Source organism: Amblyomma maculatum, chromosome 3 (genome assembly GCF_055883805.1).
Source record: "Amblyomma maculatum isolate TAMU_Amacu chromosome 3, ASM5588380v1, whole genome shotgun sequence".
In the NCBI taxonomy this organism is placed as follows: domain Eukaryota; kingdom Metazoa; phylum Arthropoda; class Arachnida; order Ixodida; family Ixodidae; genus Amblyomma; species Amblyomma maculatum.
The window spans coordinates 177,784,163-177,805,882 of NC_139346.1; the positions used below are offsets into that span (position 1 = coordinate 177,784,163).

General features: G+C 47.3%; 1 protein-coding gene across 1 annotated transcript in view; it reads left to right on the top strand.

Moving 5' to 3' along the window:
• The window catches only part of LOC146197048 (protein gooseberry-like), a 78,360-nt gene that overhangs the window by 41,425 nt on the left and 15,215 nt on the right, over window positions 1–21,720 (top strand). Inside the window, exon 2 of the mRNA XM_084596433.1 lies at window positions 18,403–18,575. Within this exon, the coding sequence (XP_084452559.1) occupies window positions 18,403–18,575 (173 nt within the window). The remainder of the gene's footprint in view (window positions 1–18,402; window positions 18,576–21,720) is intronic.

Genomic DNA, 21,720 nt, shown 5'->3' on the forward strand with positions numbered 1-21,720 from the left:
CAGATTGCTGTTTGTGCTTACGTCACGCATAAGGCCTCAGATAACGCAAACCGTTTAACCTATATACTGGCCAGTTATCGAGGAGTTGTCGGCGCAAGCCCGGAACTATCAATAGCTGCCCGGGCAGCTATTGATGACCCACCAGGTCGCGGGCGAGTACCAAGCACTCGGACAAACTCTTTATCGCCGCCGACTGTGACTGTCCTCTCCCCTCTCTCTTCGGCCTCCTCTCCCCATCGCATATTTGCAATCTATAGAGGAAATAGATATATGGGGGCGCTGCCACTGGGCCCTGTGCAAAGTAAAAAAGTTAACTGCACCTCCCCCCTTCCCCCCGCTGCTTCACCGTAGCTTCACCGTTCGTGTAATACACTTTCCTTCCATATCGTGGGGCATAACTCCGCTGTTTACAGGGGACAAAATGCACCATCTTTTATTATTAGCAGGGGACGTAGAAAACGACTCCGTTTGTTTTCACTTCCCAGGTTAAAGTGCGAACTTCAACATAGCTCCTTTTCCCTTTGAGCTTTTAAGTACATCATATATCAAAGCTGTTCACTGAAAAAACTGCATGACCTCTTCTCGGCACGCCGCTTTCACTTCACGTAACACAGGGTTCAGTTCCAACTACAAACAGAAAAATAAGTCGTAACAGAAGCGAGATATGTTGCCATATATATACCGGCCCTCGGCGTGCACTTAGAGGTCATTTCGCTCGTTATGGTCTCCTCTAAGGCTTTTAGGGCCTCTCTCGATGGTGGTCCCACTCATACGGGCCGCCTCAGTGATTGAAACCCAATGAAATACTTACACGCTTCATTACCAGGCAAATGTAAACAGAATATAAATGAAGCGGAGGGAGGGAGCGCGGGCAATTACGAGCGCAGTGCCACCTTTTGGCGCACATTCTCTCGGCACCTGTGGAGTGGATATACATAGAGAAGCAAATCACTTTACCACGCCAAAGAAAACACATCTCTCTTCCGCTCTCCCGCCACGTCTCATTATGCGCGAGTCTGACGACGAGCCAGGGAAGGTTGAACGAGGATGCGAACAGGAAGAATATAGGCCCCGCGCTTTTGTAAAATTCGAGAATAGATAACGCATCACGTTGACTCCTTAACACGCAAGGCTGTACGGAACGCCAGGCTGGATTAATTGGCGAGACCAATAACGGAAATCTGAGGATGGCGTTTCTGCTCCTGCAGTGCCGACTCGCTTAATAACACGCAGTGCTGTTGAGGCTGCATGGCTGCTTTAAGCTAATCAAGGAATCAGAGTACACCAATACCGCCGCAGTCACTATATACCAGTACATCGACTCTCATATCGCGATTGGCCTGTCAGTCACGGGAGAGTGCATAACGTAACTACCTTTTCGACCGTCATGATTAGCTGTCGACGGTTTCCGTAGCACTGCACCTTTTTTACACATTGGTATACTGCCCGGGGACTCTTCACTGCGCCCATGTTCGCACCTGCGGCCGCTTATTCCGAAAGGTGCACGCTGTTAATTCGGCGGCGCCTAAAAGAGCAAAAGGGCACCGTATGCGTGTGACATTTGCCCGGTGAACTTGAACGTCGGCCCGATCGCGGCGCGGACCCCCTCTCGCACCAAGCAGCAGCCAGAAAGCGGCGACATTAAAGTTTCCCCGCGTTACGTCACGCAGAGCGCGCGCGGGGCCTGCCCAGGTCGTCCGCATTCTTGTTTCGTCATTCACGCGCCGCCGCTGCCCCCGTCGCGCGAGTGGAGAAGAGGGGTGCCAAAGGGGGGAGGGGGAAGGAGCCCCCCGCACGGGCGGCCGCCTTTGATGTTCGCCGCTCGCACCTTGATCCGGCGGCGCCGCTCTCTAATGACGACTGGCCCAGGGGCAGCGGCAGCGCTTAATTCCTCCAACACCACCGCCGCTGCCCCCGGGGGAGGGCAGCGACGGACCTGCCGCAGCCGTCGACCATTTATCGTCCGCTTGCCGTGGCCACATGACTCAGCGGCGGACGCCGCAGTGCGGCGGATCAGGTGCCGCGCGACTCCGACCGAGCGTGCTCGTCCGTTCCCTGTTGTGTGGTGTCCCATTGGATGCGCTGCGTCCCCTCTGCGGTCTGTCTTGGTAAAACAGTGCAACGAAGTGAAGAGTGGACGCCTATAGGGATGTCGGGCTAATTAGCGAAGCCGTTTAAGAATAAGTTGGCGCTTCAGCTATCATGCAATTTTCCCTTTAGTGATAAGCGCGCAGATGCTTTTCTCGGGTAAATTTACACCCTTCGTACGGACGTGCAATGACTTCGTAAACTGGGCCGCTGATTAAACGACGGCGGCGTAAGCTTCCGCTCCGCTGCATGCTTTTACGTCGGCGAAGTACAGTCAAGACGTGTTTGCACGTGCGGCCAAATGGCGGCCACCGTAATCCAAGCGCTGGTGGCGGCAGTCTTCCCACGAGCTGTGCCTGCAGCTTTGGGCGCCAGACGTGGACGGGGTAAACACGACGACTCCGCATTGTAATGTGTGAAGTGAGGTGCCGCCACTCTCGGACATTGTAATGTCGAATGAGTGATGCAGCCGCGTTCGCAATAGTTGCCATTCTAATCGAAGCGGGCTTTGCAGGACGTAGCGAGGTATTCCGAAATGGTGAAGTGGACGAGCGAGAAAGAATGGTGCATTTCGATCACAACTCAGGCCCGTTCGCCTAGTAGAACCGTGTGGTCGTGCAGGTAGATTACGGGCGTTCAGGTTTCGGTTTGTTCATGACGGTGGAGCTTTAAATTATGCTGAAAATAAGATCGCCTGTCAAGCTGAGAAAGTGCTTCCTGAGCGTGCTAAGATCAAAGTATACTTTCAGGCTGGACACGGTCCTTTATCCGTACCATACAGCGTGGTTTGGTTTCAATTCCTGCAGACGCTTAGCAGAACACCTTGAATAGGTATCGAACTCATCTGCTTTGACGAGCGTAGAGGGCTTGGCTTTTGTCGCCAATCTCGACGTACAGAAAAAAAAAAAAAAAATGGACTACTTACGGTGCCGGTAAACAAGAAACCTTTCTTGACTCCTCAGGTGCCCGAGCCCGACTGCGAGTTCATAAACCACTGAAGCATACGGTGCTGGGCCCAACCTATAAAGGTTAGGACAGCACGCGGTATATGATTCGTATGCGTGGTCTCAGTGCTAATTGTATCATACGCACAGAGCGCCGTGTAGTGATAACGCATACGTCTCCCTCCCCGCGTCTATATACCTTGAACCATTCTAAGTTCAGGCCTTCTGTGAAATTCTCTGATGCGCCATACGGTCTCCAGAACAGAGTGTATGACACGATGTAGCTGCTCAATGTGCACCTGTCCTCGGTCACGGCGACTACCAATTTGGTGTAACCGCGGACGCATGATGGAGGCGCAGTGGCAGCTCTATTGTTGCCGACGGCACCCACCGCCGCAGAGCGCTCGTTCTCTCTCTGCAGTGTTCAGTGTTGAATGTCATTTCAGTGGCCAGTGGACTTTTTTTTTTTTTTTTATGCATTCCCGTATCGCTACGTGCGAGTCTTTCCCTCTGCTCATGTGCATGTAGCCTTTGTGGGGAAGCAGGTGTACGGTGGCTGACTAGCGCGTGATGGAACAATGGGTCGTTTTAGCCTCAGGTGCTCAGAAGAAGCGCTGCAGGTTAAGCTGGAGTTGGTATTGAGCGTTTGACCCCTCAGCGACAGCTTTCTTCTTTTTTTTTTTTTTTTTTTATACAGAACCTTTGGGATCATTCACGCAGCATTTGTCCAGTATGCACGTGCACGTGTGCAGAGAGGAAACGTAGGGGAAGGCAAAGGTTTCGATTGCACTCACTTCAGCGCTTTTTGTGTTAGCTGACGGAAACTTTATTTCTCCTTCCCTAACCATCGATTGGTGGGAAGTCGCCTAATTGCTTATTGGTGGCTGTCCCATGTCTAGAGCGACAGATAGCTTAAAAGTAAGCGCTCTGGGTTAAACCAGGGCTGATTTCGTAGGGTCCACGGGTCAGTCAGGTAAATAGTTTTCTCCTTGCCTGTGTCTTCTTGTTTTATAGTTAACCTTTCTGTCGTGTCATCAAGTAATGTGAATTGTTGCGAGTCCGAATCTTCAATTTATCAAAAACATCGAAATCCTTGTCTCTGATTTTTTTTTTTTTTTTTTTTTTGCTGCATATCATCCTAGATTACATCCGCGTGCTTTTGAAGTCGTCCGCTTTCACTGTATTACAGAGTACCTTGTCGCCTATAGACACGTCTGACATTTCCAATTCATAAGTTATCTGTATACCCTCGAATAAAGTTTGACGAATCATATGTCAATCGATTACGGCAGTACTGCTTCACTACGCTTCCCATAAACGACGGAGATTCATCGCTAAAGTTATTGCTTTCGCGTCTTGCGGAAGTAAATGAGCCGTTCAAAGGCCCAACCACGCTTTCATGATTTATTCACCCTGGAAGGTCCGCATTCGGGCAAATGGATGCATACATGCTTGACCATGAGGAGAGGCACAATAGTTGACGACATACTGACAGCCTTAATTGCTGAACTGAAATGAATGAAAATTTATATTGATATTGAGATGCAGATCCCGATGAGGCATATATACCTAACAAAGATGCACTATGCTATCTCAATGACACTAACACGTCCCAGCTTCTTCCCTAGCAAATAGGTAAGGACTAGGGGTAGAAAAAAGCAAAAATGAAAAGCGAAAGTGTATACTGAGACCGCTTGCGTCCTTTTGTCGATTTCTAAAACTGACTGTCACTACTCGGCTTACGAAGTTTCCAAGTGGTGTTTTAACCGACTTATTGTCAACACAGATAGCCTTGCTTGGTACATAAACTAGTAACATTGTGGAGTTGTGTACTTAAGAACGACAACTGCGAGACATGCGTTCAAAGAATCGATACATATTATATTAGCGAGTTGCCAATACATCACTCCTTAAACTGCAGTGCTGAAGTCCCAATATGTTGTTCCGCAGTTAACTCGTTACATTACCTACTTTTTATTCTAATAATAACCAGCCTTTTCACGTTTGATGCACTTTCTGATCGATTTATTTGTCAACATAAATAAAATTGCTTGATAAATAAATTAATTTCCTTGCACAGCTGTGTATTTAGAAATGATTAACAGGAGGCAGGCACTCAGTTAAGCAATATAGCCCCTATATACACACTAAAAATAGATATTCGTACCGTGCCAAGTAACCGATGAAACCTGCAATATGTAGATTGAAAGTATTCATGTTATAACATGATTAACTGGTTGTGTTCTCTATTTTGTCTTCATTATTTAACTAGGCTGTTCATTCACATTAGTACGTAGACGCATAGTTCGCATAATGCACCTAGATGCATTAAGGATTTCGAAGTATGTTACGTCCACTATAAATATATTTAAAGTCTATAATGCTTTCCGCAGTTCTCATGTTGCACGAAACCGAGCACTAACGTTTGCGAGGCATCCAAACCTTATTTACGGTTCTTGCCTAATACTAGGGAGTTTTAGAATAGGGGGACCCTATCGGTTAGGGGGATAGGGTAATAGCGGGGCGCGAGTGCGCATGCGCAGAACCCTAGCGGGCCTTGGGTGTTTGGGTCAGCGGACGACGGTCACCCTATCTCGGCGAAATAGCGTGGACCCTATCGCCGGATAGGGTCGGGGAACATGGCGGCGTCCGGCCAAGCGGCGGCAGCTCGCCTCGGTACACATTCGTCGTTACCGCTCCATGGTGTCACGCGTTCAAGGCAAACGGAAGGCCAACGAAGCTTGTGCTATGTCTCATGATGCCCGCACCACCAAATTTAAGCGATGAAACGCCCCATATTTTCAGATTGATTCCGGATTTACCGAGCCGCTAGGCTTAGCGAGTTTGCCTCGTTTGGTTGTCATGGGGACCAGGCGTCGAAAAGCGCGGAAGGTTCAAATAAGGTTTCCCGGCTCAGCCTGGATTGGTAAAGTTTGGCCGATTTCGTCTTGTCTGCAGAAAAGAGTTTATATAACTGGTATTTTTAAGATAGCTTTGCACAATGACAGCAGTTTCTTTTAAATAAAATAGCATTGTTGGCTTTTATATATTTATACGCTTTTCACTGTTACCGTCTGGGCGCTCCAATCGACAAACGCAAGCCCCGCTGCGTCAGTCTCATAATCTGCGTCGGTAAAACCCTATTCTAAAACTCGCCGGTCGGCTCGAACGTTGCGCCACGGCACGCTATTTTCTTGGGGGCCCCAAGCCTTGGGTTCCCCTATTCTAAAACTCCCTACTAAATAACTGCTAAAGACGCCTTTAGAGCCACAGGCTAAAAAAAAAGACATAAATAATCACTGTTAAGCGCTCTGAAACGAGGCATAAAATTTGGATCAGGCCGCCACGGCTAACGCGTCGTATCAACCCGCGTGGTGTCGTCTTTCACGGTCGAAACGCAAACTCGCCGTGAAAATGCGACTAGTGCCGCTCAGCGATTATCCTATCAGCGCCCGAGCCTGTTTCGGTCCGCAATCAGAAATTAGTAAAAGAAGAAAAAATAAACCGAAAGAAAAAAAAAACGGGAATGGGGCACTCTTAAGCAGTTCTGTTTATACCTCACCCTGTTTTCGTACCGCGAGCGCTTATTCAACGTGTATTGCTTGCATAGCTTGGTTATATTTTTGTTACCCTAAGAACCTTGCCTTTTGTATGTATTCTTTCCTATTGCGGGGATTCATATTATACGTTAATTTTTAGGAATACTGTTCTTGTGTTCTTGAATTTGTGCCATTCGTCTACTGCCAAATGATTCGATTAGCGTAACCTCCTTTCACAATCTTCATGGGGCGAATAAGTAGAATAAAAGTGTGAAGAAGAACGGTATTAAACTTCCTGCCGCAATAGAAAAAAAAGAAAGAAAAAAACGCGTCTCGAAAATTTGTACAAAATTTGCGCAATGTTATCGCTTGTATTTTTTTTTTCTCTTGTATTTAGCAATTAGGAATGGATGCTCGGTTCACTGGGTGACAACACGAGCAAGGAGCAATCTTATTGTGTGTTTATCCGGTTCCCTTGTTTTCCTCCGGTCACGTTTGCTCTTCGCACGCATGAACTTCGTTGCCATACGAAGTGAAAAGAAACATGAGCGCGTTTTACCAACACATCGTGTACAGCGAAAGGCAAGCGGTTCGAATGCCCAGTGGTGCAATTTGTCCTATTTCTTCTCTATAACGCTTTGCTCAGGTAGCGAAAACAGCGAATCGTTATCTGTGACCTCGAAAGTTCTGCTGCGCTCGGAACCATTGGCGCGTGACGTATATACATGAAATACATACCCGGATTTCGAGGCTGTCCGGGTACGAGCGTACGTATGTTTCGCCAGTCTTCCTAGGCGCGATTAGTAATGCACTATTTTATTTACGCGGAAACGTTTTAAGACCCCTCCGTTCGCTAGAAAAGACTGCGTGTAGGCGTGGGCGTTGGTGTTGTAAGAGAAAAATCATGGACATAGGTCTAGCGGGTAGGAATTGGCTAGTGGTGTGGTACGCGACATCACGAGATCACGTGACATGGTCAATATGTCATGAGCTACCACATCGGTATAGCTAGCTCCATATAGAGGTGGGAGACTGAAATGGGGTTCGAACCCTCTGGGACCCTTGTATCCCGTGTCATGCACGATACCCATATATAGGCCGCACATATGGCACGTTCGTAAGCCGTCCACACGTGCCATGTGTGGCCTATGGGGCATCGTGTCACTTTTAATGCGAAATCCTTTAATGGCTCATGCTGTCGGGGACAAAATGTGTCCCGCTTTTGCGGCGAGTCTGATTGGCCAAGGTGAGATGACGTCATAGAAGTATCGACCAATCACAGAGCACCACCACTGTATGCGCGAATGCATGCCTTATATGCACATGTGACAATCAATGATGAATTACTGCTTAATTAATCACTAATGATGAATAATGAAGCAATTGATTATTAACTAATTAATGACTAATTAATTATATAATCATTGCCAGTTGCGCAGCAGAATGCGGCACTCAGGCATACGCCTTTCACTAGAGTTGCTAAAGTCCCTCGTAATTTTGAGCTATTTTCTCTTTCGGGATAGGGAGCCAGGATCCCTCTTCGTGCGGTGTTTTAACGCTAAGGCAAGTGGGAATTACCAGATAGGCTGTAGCTTTCGGGTGGTGAGATTATGATAAACTGTCATAACAAAAGGACAGGATTACTCTGCAAAATGAACCATGTAATCTAACAAGTTATCCAGAACAAAGCTCTGGCGGCATTGAACTTGTGAACCTGAGTACACCCCCCTCTCCCCTCCCCCTCTCCACTGCATAAAGTCAAATAATTTCCTAGGAAATTTCAGGTTGCCGAAATTTTCAGAGCCGTCCACTACAGCGTCTATCATAGCCTGAGTAGCTTCGGGATGTTAAACCCCATCAATCTATACGAAACGCTGAGCCCTAGCTGCGTGCAGAGTGCTAGAAGGAAAGTTTCAACTGCCGTTTAGTTTAATGACAGCTTTTCAACTGACGTTGAACTGAACGGCAGTCAACTGCAGTTACACGGAACATCTCGCAAAACTCAGCCGTGTCTCAGAATCACGTGATCCCTCAATGTGTAAGCAATTTTGACTAAAAAAATGTGCTCTTTTTTTTCATCGTAATTAACTTTATACAATGTTTGCACGCTTTATATTGTTGAATTACAATTTTGCGCACTTTTCTTTTTAAGTACACCGCAATTGAACTCGGCACAGAACCAAGTCAATCCATTTGAGGCACGTTTGGCTTCTCTGCTTAATCGCCGTTTGTTTTTTTGCTGCTTCGCGCGCTAGTGTTTTGAACTTCGTTTGAGTAGTTAAAGTTGCAGGCTGGGACTTGTGCTATGGCAACAGCTTTCCGTGTGATTTCAGAGAGAGAGAGAGTAAACTTTAATTGTTTAACGAAATAGCGGGGGTGGTTTCCCCAGTCCAGGATACCATTGGCCTGGGCTGTCTCCCGGGCCCTGGTGAGCAGGCTGCGCTGCTCAGAGAGACCCGTGTGGGCCAGCTCTGCCTCCCACTCCGCTTGGCTGAGCGCTCGAGCTTTATATTTCTCTAATTGCTCTTTGCAGTTCCATATCATGTGAAGAATGTCCGAGACTTCACCGCATACAATGCACGTGTTATTTTTTATTTTTTTCGGGCCAGATTTTGTGGTACTTTGCTAGGTTTGGGAATGTCCTAGCATGTATGTTCCTCCAGGTTACTGCCTCCTGTCTGCTGAAGTCTTTGTGCGGTTCCTCGCGGTGGACCTAAAAGGTGTGATTTGAAAACACCTAGTAGTTGGAAATGCCTCGACTCGACAGATCCGGTGCGTCCGCTGGCAGCCGTCTTGTCAGTTGACTGGTTCAAATGCGACCGCCAACCTCAGTTGAACTGAACTGCAGTTGGCATTTCGACTATAGTTGGCGCTGCCGTGTAACATCGCTAACTGCCGTTCAGTTCAACTTTCCACCAACTTAACTGCCGTTGAAAACGCCCGAGTAACAAGGGTGACGCGATAGCCACACTGGTACTTATACTCCTTGTATGTCTGTACATTAAAGTGTACCGCTCGCAATGAGATCACAGGGGTCTGGGATGAAGCGATCAAGCCGATGCATAGCGCTTCTGATGCGGATCTGGCTTGCGGCTGGAAACTGAACCCCGTGCTCATCGTGCTATTATCCTTTTCAAAGCTTCTAGTAGCAAAATGGGAGCTCTGAGCAGCGTTCTATAGGAAGTTTCCTCATCAAACTCAATGCTCCACTCATGGTGACTAATACGTAATGTATGCAATCGACAATGAACTTCTTTACACTTGGCTACATTCAATTACTTGCACTGTTGTTTAAGTTGAACTTTTGGCGAGCTCTGAAAAGGACTCCGAAATACGCGTCAATACATTTGAAGATACAGTGAAAATGACGCGTTGAAATCAGAGGACTAGTATGTTTTTGTTGCTTATAATGAGCTATCTTTCCGCTCAAATACATTTAAAGAGCCGACATCTCACACAATACACGCTGTCCGTTCTCGATTAGAAGTGTATATACGTTCCTGCGTGGACCGAACACGTTGCAAGTATATCATGACAACCTTCTACAGGGAAAGTTTAAACCTTGTTGGAAAGACGAAATTAATCAATAAGGCTCTATAGGGCTTTGTGTTAGGTTTACAATGAAAAAAGAATAAGAAGCAAGGAGCCAAGACATCATCACTCCGTCGTGAGTGAAAGATAAATCAAAGGTGACCAAATTACATGAACTCCTCCACAGACAGACACACAAAAAAAAGAAAAAAGAATCAGGTATAACTTTGGTACCACTTCAACTATTCATAAAGCAATAAATCTTCGGTATAAGTATTCTGCGCATTCGGAACGAGAACGCGAGTTGATATCCGTCTTAATAAGAAAAAAGTGACCCAAAGAAACACAAAAAGGAAAACCACACGTTTGAAATACAGAAACTTGGAGTATTTGGGCCACTGCTTTGCTGTATACTGGTGATTATTGATGGAGAAGTAAAAAAAAAAAAAAAAAAAAAAAAAAAAACCTAATTCGAAGAGAAGGAATTTTCGAGACTATATCTCATTGTTAAGCAATATAAGCAAAGTGAAAGTTGCTTTCCGGATGTAACAGTTTGAATCAATTTCCTTTAACAAAAGCGGAACAACGAATTCCGAGAAAAATAAAATTTTCAGTTCCTTAAATATCCTTTTACACAAAACCTGTCAACGCAGTTTGCACCTGCAGCTGCAACAAAAAATCCTGGCCAGCTAAAATGGTTGACAGTCGAGTCGAATGGATGAAGAAAATAATTCCCAGCTCGGTTCAACGACACTCATCATGTATCATTTTGTCAGCTGTACAGTTCTGCACCACAACGGGAACGTTGTTTGTATATATTAGACCAGTAGCTCAGCTATATAGCTGCAGCAGAAAGACCTCTCCATGACTTCCACCTGAACTTCCTCCGCACCCTGTCCGTGTTTAGGCTTACCTCTCTGCTGCTATATTGTTACCTAAAAGACCATCAGCTGGCCGACATCCGTTGTGAAACGAGAAGTAAGCGTTCCTGCAAATTTTGTAAACTTGAAGCTGATTTAAGAAAGCTGGAGGTGAAAATTGCTCTCCTAGCTGCTTGGTGATACAGCGAACGTCTGTGTATACAACCAGTATGTTACTTTGTAAATAATGTACAAAGCTCCCCCTGTCCTTTCTTCCTATCACTCCCCTCTCTACTTCCCCTCGCTATCCTCTCCCTATCCCCTTTTCCTTCCCGCCGGCCGCAGCTCAAGTGCTTCAGCTTTTTTAGATAGCAGTTGCCGCGGCCGGCAATACTATTTTCCTTCTTTTTGATTATTTAAAAAAAAAAAATCTAACACTACAACCAGTATGTAAACATTTACCGTCACTCTACGTTGCCCGAAAGTGGGCGGACATCTCTCGTTAAAAAGCATGCCATACTATTTTCGTCTCTAGACAGGGCCATTTTTGAAAGAATATGAGCTGCAGAAGTTCACTCATTGGTGTGAGCATCCGTTGCGCGTTGGTGGGTATAGTACGTGCAGCATTTCACAGGCGCTTATTTAAAGCAGTATAGACATCTTTTTAATGATGCCATATACATTACTGTGGACCTAGATGGGTAACCACGTGGTTTCTTTTACGGCGGCGGAAGTAGTTAACAATGAAATATCTTCTGTAATGCTGTTCTTGTTTCGCAGCCGAATGGTGGCTATGATGTCAAAGTTTAGGTACTATGAGGTGTGAGAAACTGCAGTACGATCACGTCTTGTTGTTCTTGTTGCAAGCCATTCAGGTACTTAAGTAAGGCTCGCTCAAGAAACAACGGAGCAGGAATTATGCCCCATGTGACCGATACTAAACTCTGACCTCTCAGCCATCCGCACGCTGTTCAAACCGAAGCCAAAACTGTGCGTGAAAAGAATCCAATGCCAAATTATTCAAAAGACACGTCCGTCTGACTCAGCTGATTTCCATTAGAGGTATAAGGCGGAAGTCGCTGCATTCGCATGCATATGTTTAAAGTCGCGATTTTCGAGGAGCAAGGAAGGAGGAATTCGCCCATTCTTACCTCTCCGTAGTCCAACAAATTGCCTGCTTGTGCGCGGCAAGCCCCGCTGTCACTTGCACCAGGATGCATGCAAGCGACGGCGGCAGATATGCATTCACTCAGTCTCATGTAAACAGTCTCGTGAACCGTTACCTCAAGCTGCTCATAATTTAAGAAAGCTGCCACCAGCGTCTGCACCACCTGACATTCTGCACCGGCCTGTGGCGCATACAGTGAACAAAAAGGTATATTTTAAACTATTTCGAAAAAAAAATAATGAAAATATTATGAAAATATTTTTACGATTTTCATATTTCTTCCCGTGGTGTTCATTTTCAGTCTCTTCAAAACTATTGCTTCCTGCCATTTTCAAATATTTTCAAGTTATGTCGGTAAATGCACCAGTCTGCGTCACCCTTGTGCAGATCGCTCAGGAATTGCACAATATGCAATAACTACAGAAATTAGAAACCAGCCCATGACTTTCGGACAAAGTGCTCGAGCTCATCTTCTTCGCAGGCCTGTGAATCTATATAGTATCACAAGCATAGCCTCTAAAAAGTAGAAACTGCGACTAGGTGTCAGTTTTTATGCCGGGAACTATAGCCAATCGAGCGCTCTACACAAAGGTGACGCAGGATGTATTCCATTTCATTTAATTTTATTACCTTAAAGGTCTCTAAAAGAGGTTACATAAGGTGTATGTATATACTATATCTGTGTAAGAAATGGGCTGAGTGCAAGCTGGACTTGATGGCCCCAGCTAAGACGGCTCAAACGGCAATAAACAGCAGCCACAGCTCTAGCTAGCATCAAACTCCATTAGCTTTCAGTGATTTTCAGAGCGATGCAGTCGGCGGTTTCGCAAGATTTGGAGAGATATAGATATATAGTAAGTCGAAAAACACATTGCTTACGTGAGCCGAAAAAGACTTTCGCCTCTCTGTTGTCGACAAGAATTTTTTTTCCTGGTGACATGGCCTACAACAGATACAAGGAGGGCCTACAACAGATACAACCACCGGTGACAGGCTAACCCCCGCCTCAAGCTGCGGGGACCTACCAGTCCCAGCCCCGTAGGGCCAGGAGCAACCACCATCCCAAGGCTAAGTGCGTGGCACCGTGGCGCCATCCTTGGGGAGGGCGCAGAAACCTGCAAGAGCCAACTCGTCTCATGAAATCTCATTCGGTGCCCGGATGAAGGGAAATCAGTGCCCAGATGAAGGAGAATCGGAGCCCAGATGTTGGCACTCGGTTTTATTTCGGCGTCTCTTCTTCAAGGTCGCCGTTAATGTGAACTAAAAGCAAATATACTCAGAGAAGGCGCCTAATAACTCCCGCATAAACGGTGTTTGACTTGAGGTTACGTATCTTGCGTTGTGACGTCCCAACGACAAATCGGAAAAGCCGCTCAGTGACACGAACAATGTTATTCACGTCAAATTTCTTTTCGCTGACATGGACATGAGAGGAGATGAACATTTTGCTACCGCGCATGGCTGGCTGGGACTTCTTTATGTAAAATCTTTGCTGGACTATGCTGGCAGCAAACGCGTCCGCAAAATGTGGAAGTAAAATGTAACGCGTGATATGACATCAACATATGATGGAATTAGTAGTCATGTCTACGTGGTACATAAACGGTATGTCATGTCATTGTCATGGTTGTGTGTCATTTTAGTTTGTCGTATTCATTAGTCATGATCTAGAAATAGCGACTAAAGACAAGTTTAAGGGTTTGTGTTGAATCATACAAAAATTTCAAGGGAGCACTTTAGTCACCTTACGTGCAACAAGACGAAAGCTTTTTGGTCGCCCTGCTGCAATTCTTGGAACTCCCCTGATTCCTCGAGAGATAGAAAGAAGAAGAGAGTCTCTCTCTAGAGAGAAAGACAGAGACGCTCTTCCATTCTCCCACTCACTACTTTCTAGAGAGAAATGGAAAGAGTAGAGAGCGAGTCTCTCTACTCTCCACCTAGAAAGAGAGTATATCCGTCTATCTATCTGCTCTTTGTCTAGAGAGAAAGAGAAGGGAAAGAGGAAGTAGAGGAGGAGGAGGAGGGGGAGGAGGAGGAGGAGGAGGAGGAGGAGGAGGAGGAGGAGGAGGAGGAGGAGGAGATAGTCTTTTTCTCTCTCTAGAGAGGCCAACTTCCTCTAGACTCTCTTTCTCATCACTGACTGTCATTATCTATTCCCGACTATAACTATCGGTCACTATATACCGGAACCCCGTCGTATATCCCGCGGAATATCGCGGGCACATCTCGTGCACAGTTTCTGCGCACACTTTCTGCGGACGCCACTCATGAGCTGGTGAAGGCTTCGGCATTAATGTCATGAGCCATGGTCATGACATGTGGGCCACAAAAAGTGCTGAGTCATGGGTCATGAATGTCACATTACTATGAATGTATCACGTGACAAGTCCACTTGACAGCCAAGTTCATAAAAATGTCACGTCGCTATGAGTATCACGTGACAAGGTCTCGTGAAGGTCAAGTTGCATGTGTCACGTGGCAATAAGAACGCCACGAGACAGGAGCGATGTCTTACCACCAATCCCACACTTGCAGGAGCACAGCAACGAACGCGAGCTAACGAAAGGTCGTGTGCAGCAGCAAAGCTCTGCGCTCTCGCATTTCTGCAGTGCTCAGAATTTTTCGAAATGCTCGGGGTCGCTATAGGCATGAAGAACACATTTCCCTGCGTTTCTCTATCCGGAAAGGCAACATAGACACATCAGGTTTTCAGCATCCATCGTGATGGCAATCGAAATCACACAAAGAATATCAGTTTCAAATCGCCCAATGGGCGCGAAACAAACTAAGTACCCGATGACAGCAATAAGACGAATAGCGCTGCAGAGCAGGCGCCCCTGTAAGCGTATACGATGTTCTAAAATAGCCTCAAGGAGCAAGGCTTCATGACTAGCAAAAGTATTAAGAATCTGGCTTTACGCTTTCGTATACAAGGTTATTTCCGGCATTCTGCGTTTTTCTCAGATCTTTAATTGATACTTCATATTTCTCGCAATGCAGAAGGCTTGCAGGTAATTATACTGTCAGTTCAGCCAACGAATTGGCTCCATTTTCTTTCTAGTGATCGATGCCGTTGTTTCTAGCTAGCCAAGCTGACACGCAAAGAACGCGGCTTGCAGTCCGCGGGACATGACTGCATGGTTTACAAGAAAGAGCATTCGGACAAAAATATCTAAAAGGCTCACTGATAATATTTTCATTCGCCTCGGAATGAGATGCAGCATTGAATATAAAGAACCCCCCCCTCCCCCAAACACAGAATTGAGACAAAAAATACATACGAAAACCCGGCTTTTTTTTTTCTTTTTTCTTTTTTTTTTTATTGAGAAAGCCTAAGAAATAACACATGATTCAAATGACATCACCATTTAATTAACACCAGGCTCTGAGGCCAGGTTACCGCGCCAGACTGTCTTCACCGCAGCCTGGTGGTATGAACAATTATACAATGGAATGTTGGCTAGTTTGTCAGCACACTTGATGAAAAACGCAGCAACGCAGCTGAGCAGGCAACGACACACAGAAGAAAGAGACACACACAGACAAGGACGATGCTGCACTGGCAACTAATTATTCACATCTGCTCACCTTCTTCTTTCTTCACTTCTAAGTACAGCTAACTTCTTCCTTCACTGACCTGAATAACGTTGATGATGATGGAAACATTTACAGGGAAGGCTGGTCGGGTCCCTAGTCCGGGACACCGTTGGTAAAAGCCGCTGCCCGTGCTCTTTCGACGAGGGCTCGTTGTTCCTCGAGGTCCGAGCTGGACAGGGCCGCCTCCCAGCCTTTCCACGTTGGCTGATTTATTATATAAATACTGGTATTTTTATGACAAGCCCATATACCATGTGGTATAAGTTTGCCCTCTTGCCACAACATTTGCACTGCGCCGAAAAGGATTCGGGCTCAATGGCGTGAAGTGTTGCTGAATTATTAAATGACATAGTTTGCAACCTTCGAAGGTGACACTCTTCTGATTTACTAAGACCCTTAGCGGGCTTCGGGAATGTCTGCCTTTCGAGGCGCAAATGCTGTAATATCTCTGAATATGTTGTTAACGGAGAGGGGGAGCCTCAATCAGCAAGGGAGGACGTAGAAGGATTCCGGGGAAGAAAAGCTCGGGCCGAAGCGTGTGCGCGCTCGTTTCCTTCAACTCCCCGATGACCTTCATGGTACCTGTAAGGGATCGTCAAGGTGCGCGCGGGGGCGTACATTGCCCTGTAGACTGGAAGTCGAAAAAAAGGGGCTGGGGAGTAAACCGGCGCCTAGCGCGCAGGTGGTGGCGCATTGCTTAGTTAATCCCCTTCGAGTTCCTGAATGGGAAGCGGGAGCCGCTCCCTATCTCGTGCGAAGGAATGCGCCGCGAAGCGTCGGCAGCGTCTCTTGTGTAGAAGCGAAGGAGACAGGTGTCGTCCGCGGATGGTCAGACAGGTGCGTGCCAGATGCGTGGGAACGAACATCTTCGCGAGTGCTCACAGGGTCAACCTCCCCTAAACTAAAAAAAAAAAAAAAAGAAAAGAAGCTCCATGGGTCACCTGCCTGTACTGTTTCAGTGTAGGAAGAGCGCTGCAGACAGCGGTGACCGGGCACGGGGCGAGGGTGAATTTTCTTGGCCCAATCACGCCGCTTATGGCCAGTGATTGGATAGCTCGGGCCAAGGGGTGTGAACCCGAGGTGTAAACTGAAGTTGCCGAAGGTTCGTTGGGTGTTCTTGGTTGGATCGGGTCTTAGGTAGGTGCTCTGCACCATCGGCTCTGCCGAATTTGGGAGTCTCTCCCGGGAAGACCGACCAACAGGTTCCAGTTGTTGTCATGTCTTTGCAATCTTGTAAAAGTGTACATATGTAAATAGAGGTACTACATAAAGCTCATAATCAAGATCATCTGTCAAGACCCTTCAGTCTTGTGTTAAGATACCCGTCCCTGACGGAGCAGCACCGCTGGTGGTGCAACGGGTCCCTGCCTGGAGAACGAACCAGTTCGCGCCAACCCCTGGTTGGACGGAACGACGGGTTACTAAATTTACTGTACCCATATTAAGTCCTTCTGTGCAGCCGAAGTCCTACATTGACTCAGAATTTTGCAGGCTAGCGGCGTGATGCTGCCACGCATATAGTTTCTATAAGCTGCCTGGGAATCTGTAATTATTTTTCGATGCGGAGTGCGTTGCGGCTAGGGCTATCGCCACTTCCTCCATAGCCTGCGTATCCCCATTACGAACTGAAAGCCCGTCCACGACCTGCATTTGGTGCACCACTGATATTGTTGATATCGCCGCTACAGGACCCACAGCGTCCACGAAGAAGGCTCCTTCTTCTCTTGAATAAGATTCGTTCATCTTCTTGCTTCTCGCCACTAGCATGATGATGCTCTGGGTGCATGTTTTTGGGGAGCGGAAGCGTAAGGAATTTGCTCTTCCACTCTTGAGGTATATCTTGTCTCCCAGCCACTTGTCGTGGAAAGCAAATGTTCAAATTTTACAAGACCCTGCGACCAGTCTTGGTCGTGGCCAGGTCGCATTACCTGGCTTATAAGATGGGCGCTAATCAGTTCATCAGCCGTATTGCGCACCCCCAGTTGTAGCAGACGGTGCGTATATGCTTTCATGAGTAACCCGAGCTCCTTCTTATAAGCAGTTCGAATTCGAATGAAATTTTGAAAAAGAATAAGGACAAGTTCACACGAGAGGTTTTGGAAGCCTGGGCGACCAATGTGCCTGGTGAACAATGGGTTAGTGTGCTTTTCGTTTCCTTATTGAAGGAGCTTACTGGCGGCCAATGAAGGAAGAAGTTTTACTTAGAAGAGGTGAATAGAGATGAAGGTGCACGGGTGTGAATAATTATAGTGTCAATGTACGTCCGTCCGTCCGTCCGTCCGTCCGCGCGCGCGCGCGCGTGTATATGTGTGTGTGTGTGTGTGTGTGTGTGTGTGTGTGTGTGTGTGTGTGTGTGTGTGTGTGTGTGTGTGTGTGTGTGTGTGTGTGTGTGTGTGTGTGTGTGTGTGTGTGTGTGTGTGTGTGTGTGTGTGTGTGTGTGTGTGTGTGTGTGTGCGTGTGCGTGTGCGTGTGCTTGTGTTGTTTATTCGTGTATCGTTGTCTGTTTAGCTCCGTTTGTAGCCATGTGTTTAGTGAAATGGTTCCGTGGTAGATATCCGGATCGGAACTAAGCTTACTACGAAACCTTCCTAGGCGCATCCAGACCATTTGTTAGACCTGCGGTAGAACGCCGGTGAGTGTTAATTGTGGGATCTCCATTCCCTTTCTATTTGCAGGCCAAGGTCGCGTTAACCAGCTAGGCGGCGTGTTCATCAACGGCCGCCCGCTGCCCAACCACATTCGGCTGAAGATCGTCGAGATGGCCGCCGCCGGGATCAGGCCTTGCGTCATCTCCCGCCAGCTCAGGGTGTCGCACGGCTGCGTCTCCAAGATCCTCAACCGCTACCAGGCAAGTATACACTGCGCCCCAGCCGCGGCCCGCGCGCTCTAAAGAGAGCCATGCGCTAAGCCGCGCGTAATCTCTCCGCGGCCGACCGGAAAAAGTCAGGCCGCCCTCCTGGCGGGATAATCCGATTTTGGAGCACAACGAAAGAAAGAGGCCCCGCGCAGTATGATCCGTCCGAAATCCGCGCTCGAGTTATTGTGCTGCGACCGCAGTCAGTTACCCGCAGCGCATTCGAGGCTATCTGCCGCTGCTGCTGCGGTTAACTGTTGTGGGTGCATTTCTGCATGAGAAAGAAAACGGACATCTATATACAAGTCTACAGAGCGCCTGTCACGCGGAAACCGCGAGCGACATTCTAGTAACCTTCGTATTCGAGCCGGATACGCATACAGTCGTTCTCACTATAACCTGCAACACATCAGGCTAGTTCATCTCAGGTATATAGCACTGAGATCCGAGCGGTACCTATTTACCTGTTAAATGTCCTCGCACACATGATGCTTGGCATGACTGCATTGCAAACGATATAGTTAACAAATTCGATTGTACGGCCGATGTCTGTGCGCAGTAGTTGAATATAAGAGCAAAGCTCTTTCCCGGTGCGTTGCCTTTCAAGTATGCACGTACGCATGATGCCGCAGAATGTTTCACATTGGTTGCATTCGTTTAACGTTGGGCGGGTATGCGCGCCTTGAGATCGGTCATAATAGTTCCATGAGAAGTTGAATGTGACTTCAAAATCAGAGGTATCATGCTTGAGAAAAGCCGCTAAGCTGTAAGCCTGTCTTTTCTTGTGCACTTCGAATATATACACAGGATGAATACATGCACACTTAATGCATGATGAATACATTATGAATACATACGCATTGTCCTCGGCCGTTTTTTTTTTTCTTTTTTTTTTTTTTCCATGACATGAACCGGCTGCACCTTCAGCATCGCGAGTTAAACATGCCAACTTTGTGAGCCTCTTTTTCTCCCCTATAAGGGGAAAATCGGGAGAGGAAAAAAAAGTTGCGGTTGACCAAACTGCTATTAATCCATCCTACCTAATATACATTGCTAGCGCTAGAATCGGATCACCTAACTCATTCACCGTGGGCGAGATGGAATCTACGTTAATATACTTCAACTGCAATTACCGCTATGACGCTATTTAGTACTGCATGGTCACGACGCATGATCTATATACGCCCCTTAATTTAACTGAACTACTTAAAAAAAAAAAAAAAAAAAAAAAAAAAGCTGTCTGCGCAGCGGATCTTTTATAATGACATCCTTGTAATCTGAATAAAGCCTTGTCTGAAACAGGGCACAGACTCATTTGCACATATATGTACTTCTTTGCACGCAGGATTATGCACGCAGGATTATGCGCACCATCGGAGCATATTACCGTTGATTCACGAGAGATTCGCTCCTATGGTAGTTCAACTTGTATATATATTTTTCTGCGTATAGGCTTCAACACATGTCATGTACAGACGCACTCTGGGAACGCCATACAGTCGAAGTGGGTATTATCCAACTTCAGTCTACTCGAAGAGTCGAACTATACCGACAGTATGCTGTTGATTCGCGGGCCGAATATATACTGAGCTCATCTGGTATATGGTTTTGAGAGACAAGGAATACGACGCCAAATAACAGCACGCCTCTTCCCCACATGTCTCCTCACTTTCGGCGTACGTATACCGACCCTGTAACAGGAGGTAGGGGGCGGGGTTCGCATGCTTGCTCGACAGACAGACAGCTGGCCCCGACTGTTCATTTTTATTTTAGCTCACATGCGTCTAGCCTGCGCCCAAAATGCCCATGTTATAGCGCGGAGGCATGGAGTGAGTGAAAAACGTTTATTTTCTGATATGGCGATTACATATTGAGGGACGAGGAGAAGCTCATCATCACTCCCAGCGGGTCTTTTTGCTCCGTGCGGCTGCCGTTAGAGACGGAGTTGCAGCGCCTGCGCTGAAGCTCACGCACACACCACAAGCACCACCAAGTGGGTTGGAGGGCGTGCTCACAGAGGGCGAAGACGGAGCGGCTCCCAATGACTCCCAGTGACTCGCAGGTCACGCACCAGTGCTCCAGAAGGGAGGCCATGGTCTGCATGACTATTTCCAACCGAGTCCCTCCGTGTTTGTCGAACCGTACGCACACGCTCGTTACACAGTATGTTATATATACGCTATGTGTGTGCGTCCGCCGTCTGTTCGTTCTCTCGATGAACCCTGTCGGCAAGTTCGAGCGCGTGAATCAGTGAGAAGTGTATACTTGCCTGGCGGCCCTCCGGTCTGCGCTCGTTCTTTAGTTGTTTAGTTGCAATGGAAAAGGCCTGGATCTACAGCTTCCGATGCAGTGCACGGAACTTCGATGCCTGAAGGCACGGGCACCGCGGCTCGGCACAGGGGTTCTGAATGCCGCCTCTGGCTAACAATGGTGTCAATGGCTCGGCGCGACTCGCGTTTGTGGCGGCTTTGCGGCTTTATGCGGCGCGGGCGATTAGGATGTCTGCCTGCGGTCGGGTGACGCCGAGTCAATGGTCCGATACCAGGTGAGGGCGACGGTTGAGCGGTGTCAGAGCACCGCCTTCTTCTTTGCGCCTTTTCCGAAAGGCCAGCCAGTCAGGCCTCGGCGAAAAAAATCCATAAGCCCCCGAATTCGCGTTTTTTTCCTGTTTTTTTTTTTTCTTTCTTCTTTTCACGTTTCTCACGTTGGCTGTCACCTCTCAGAGTGGCGTAAGTTCGATCATGGTTCGATACGTGCCGGCAACACAGCGAAATCGTCGGCTGCAGCATATGACGCCCTTACAATGAAGTCAAGAGGAAGTGACATTCACTACTTTATTACACGCCGTAAAAAGCGTTTCATTAGTGTCGCACAAGTTCGCTGTAAAGCTTTCCGTAAAGCAAGCTGCAAAGTTAAGCGAGACCCACGTTACGTTTCATGCCAAAATGTTACAACGTGGCTTTAATGCACGGAGCGACGGTTCGTGTTGCTAAATAGCTGTTTCCTATTATTCCACGCCGCGCGTGACCCGCTCCTTGATCATGCACGTGTTTACATTCCGGGTATAATGACAGTGCCCTACTGGACTTTCCCAGAATTCTCATTAGTGGACTTTCCTCTCGAAGGACCAGGCCTCCAT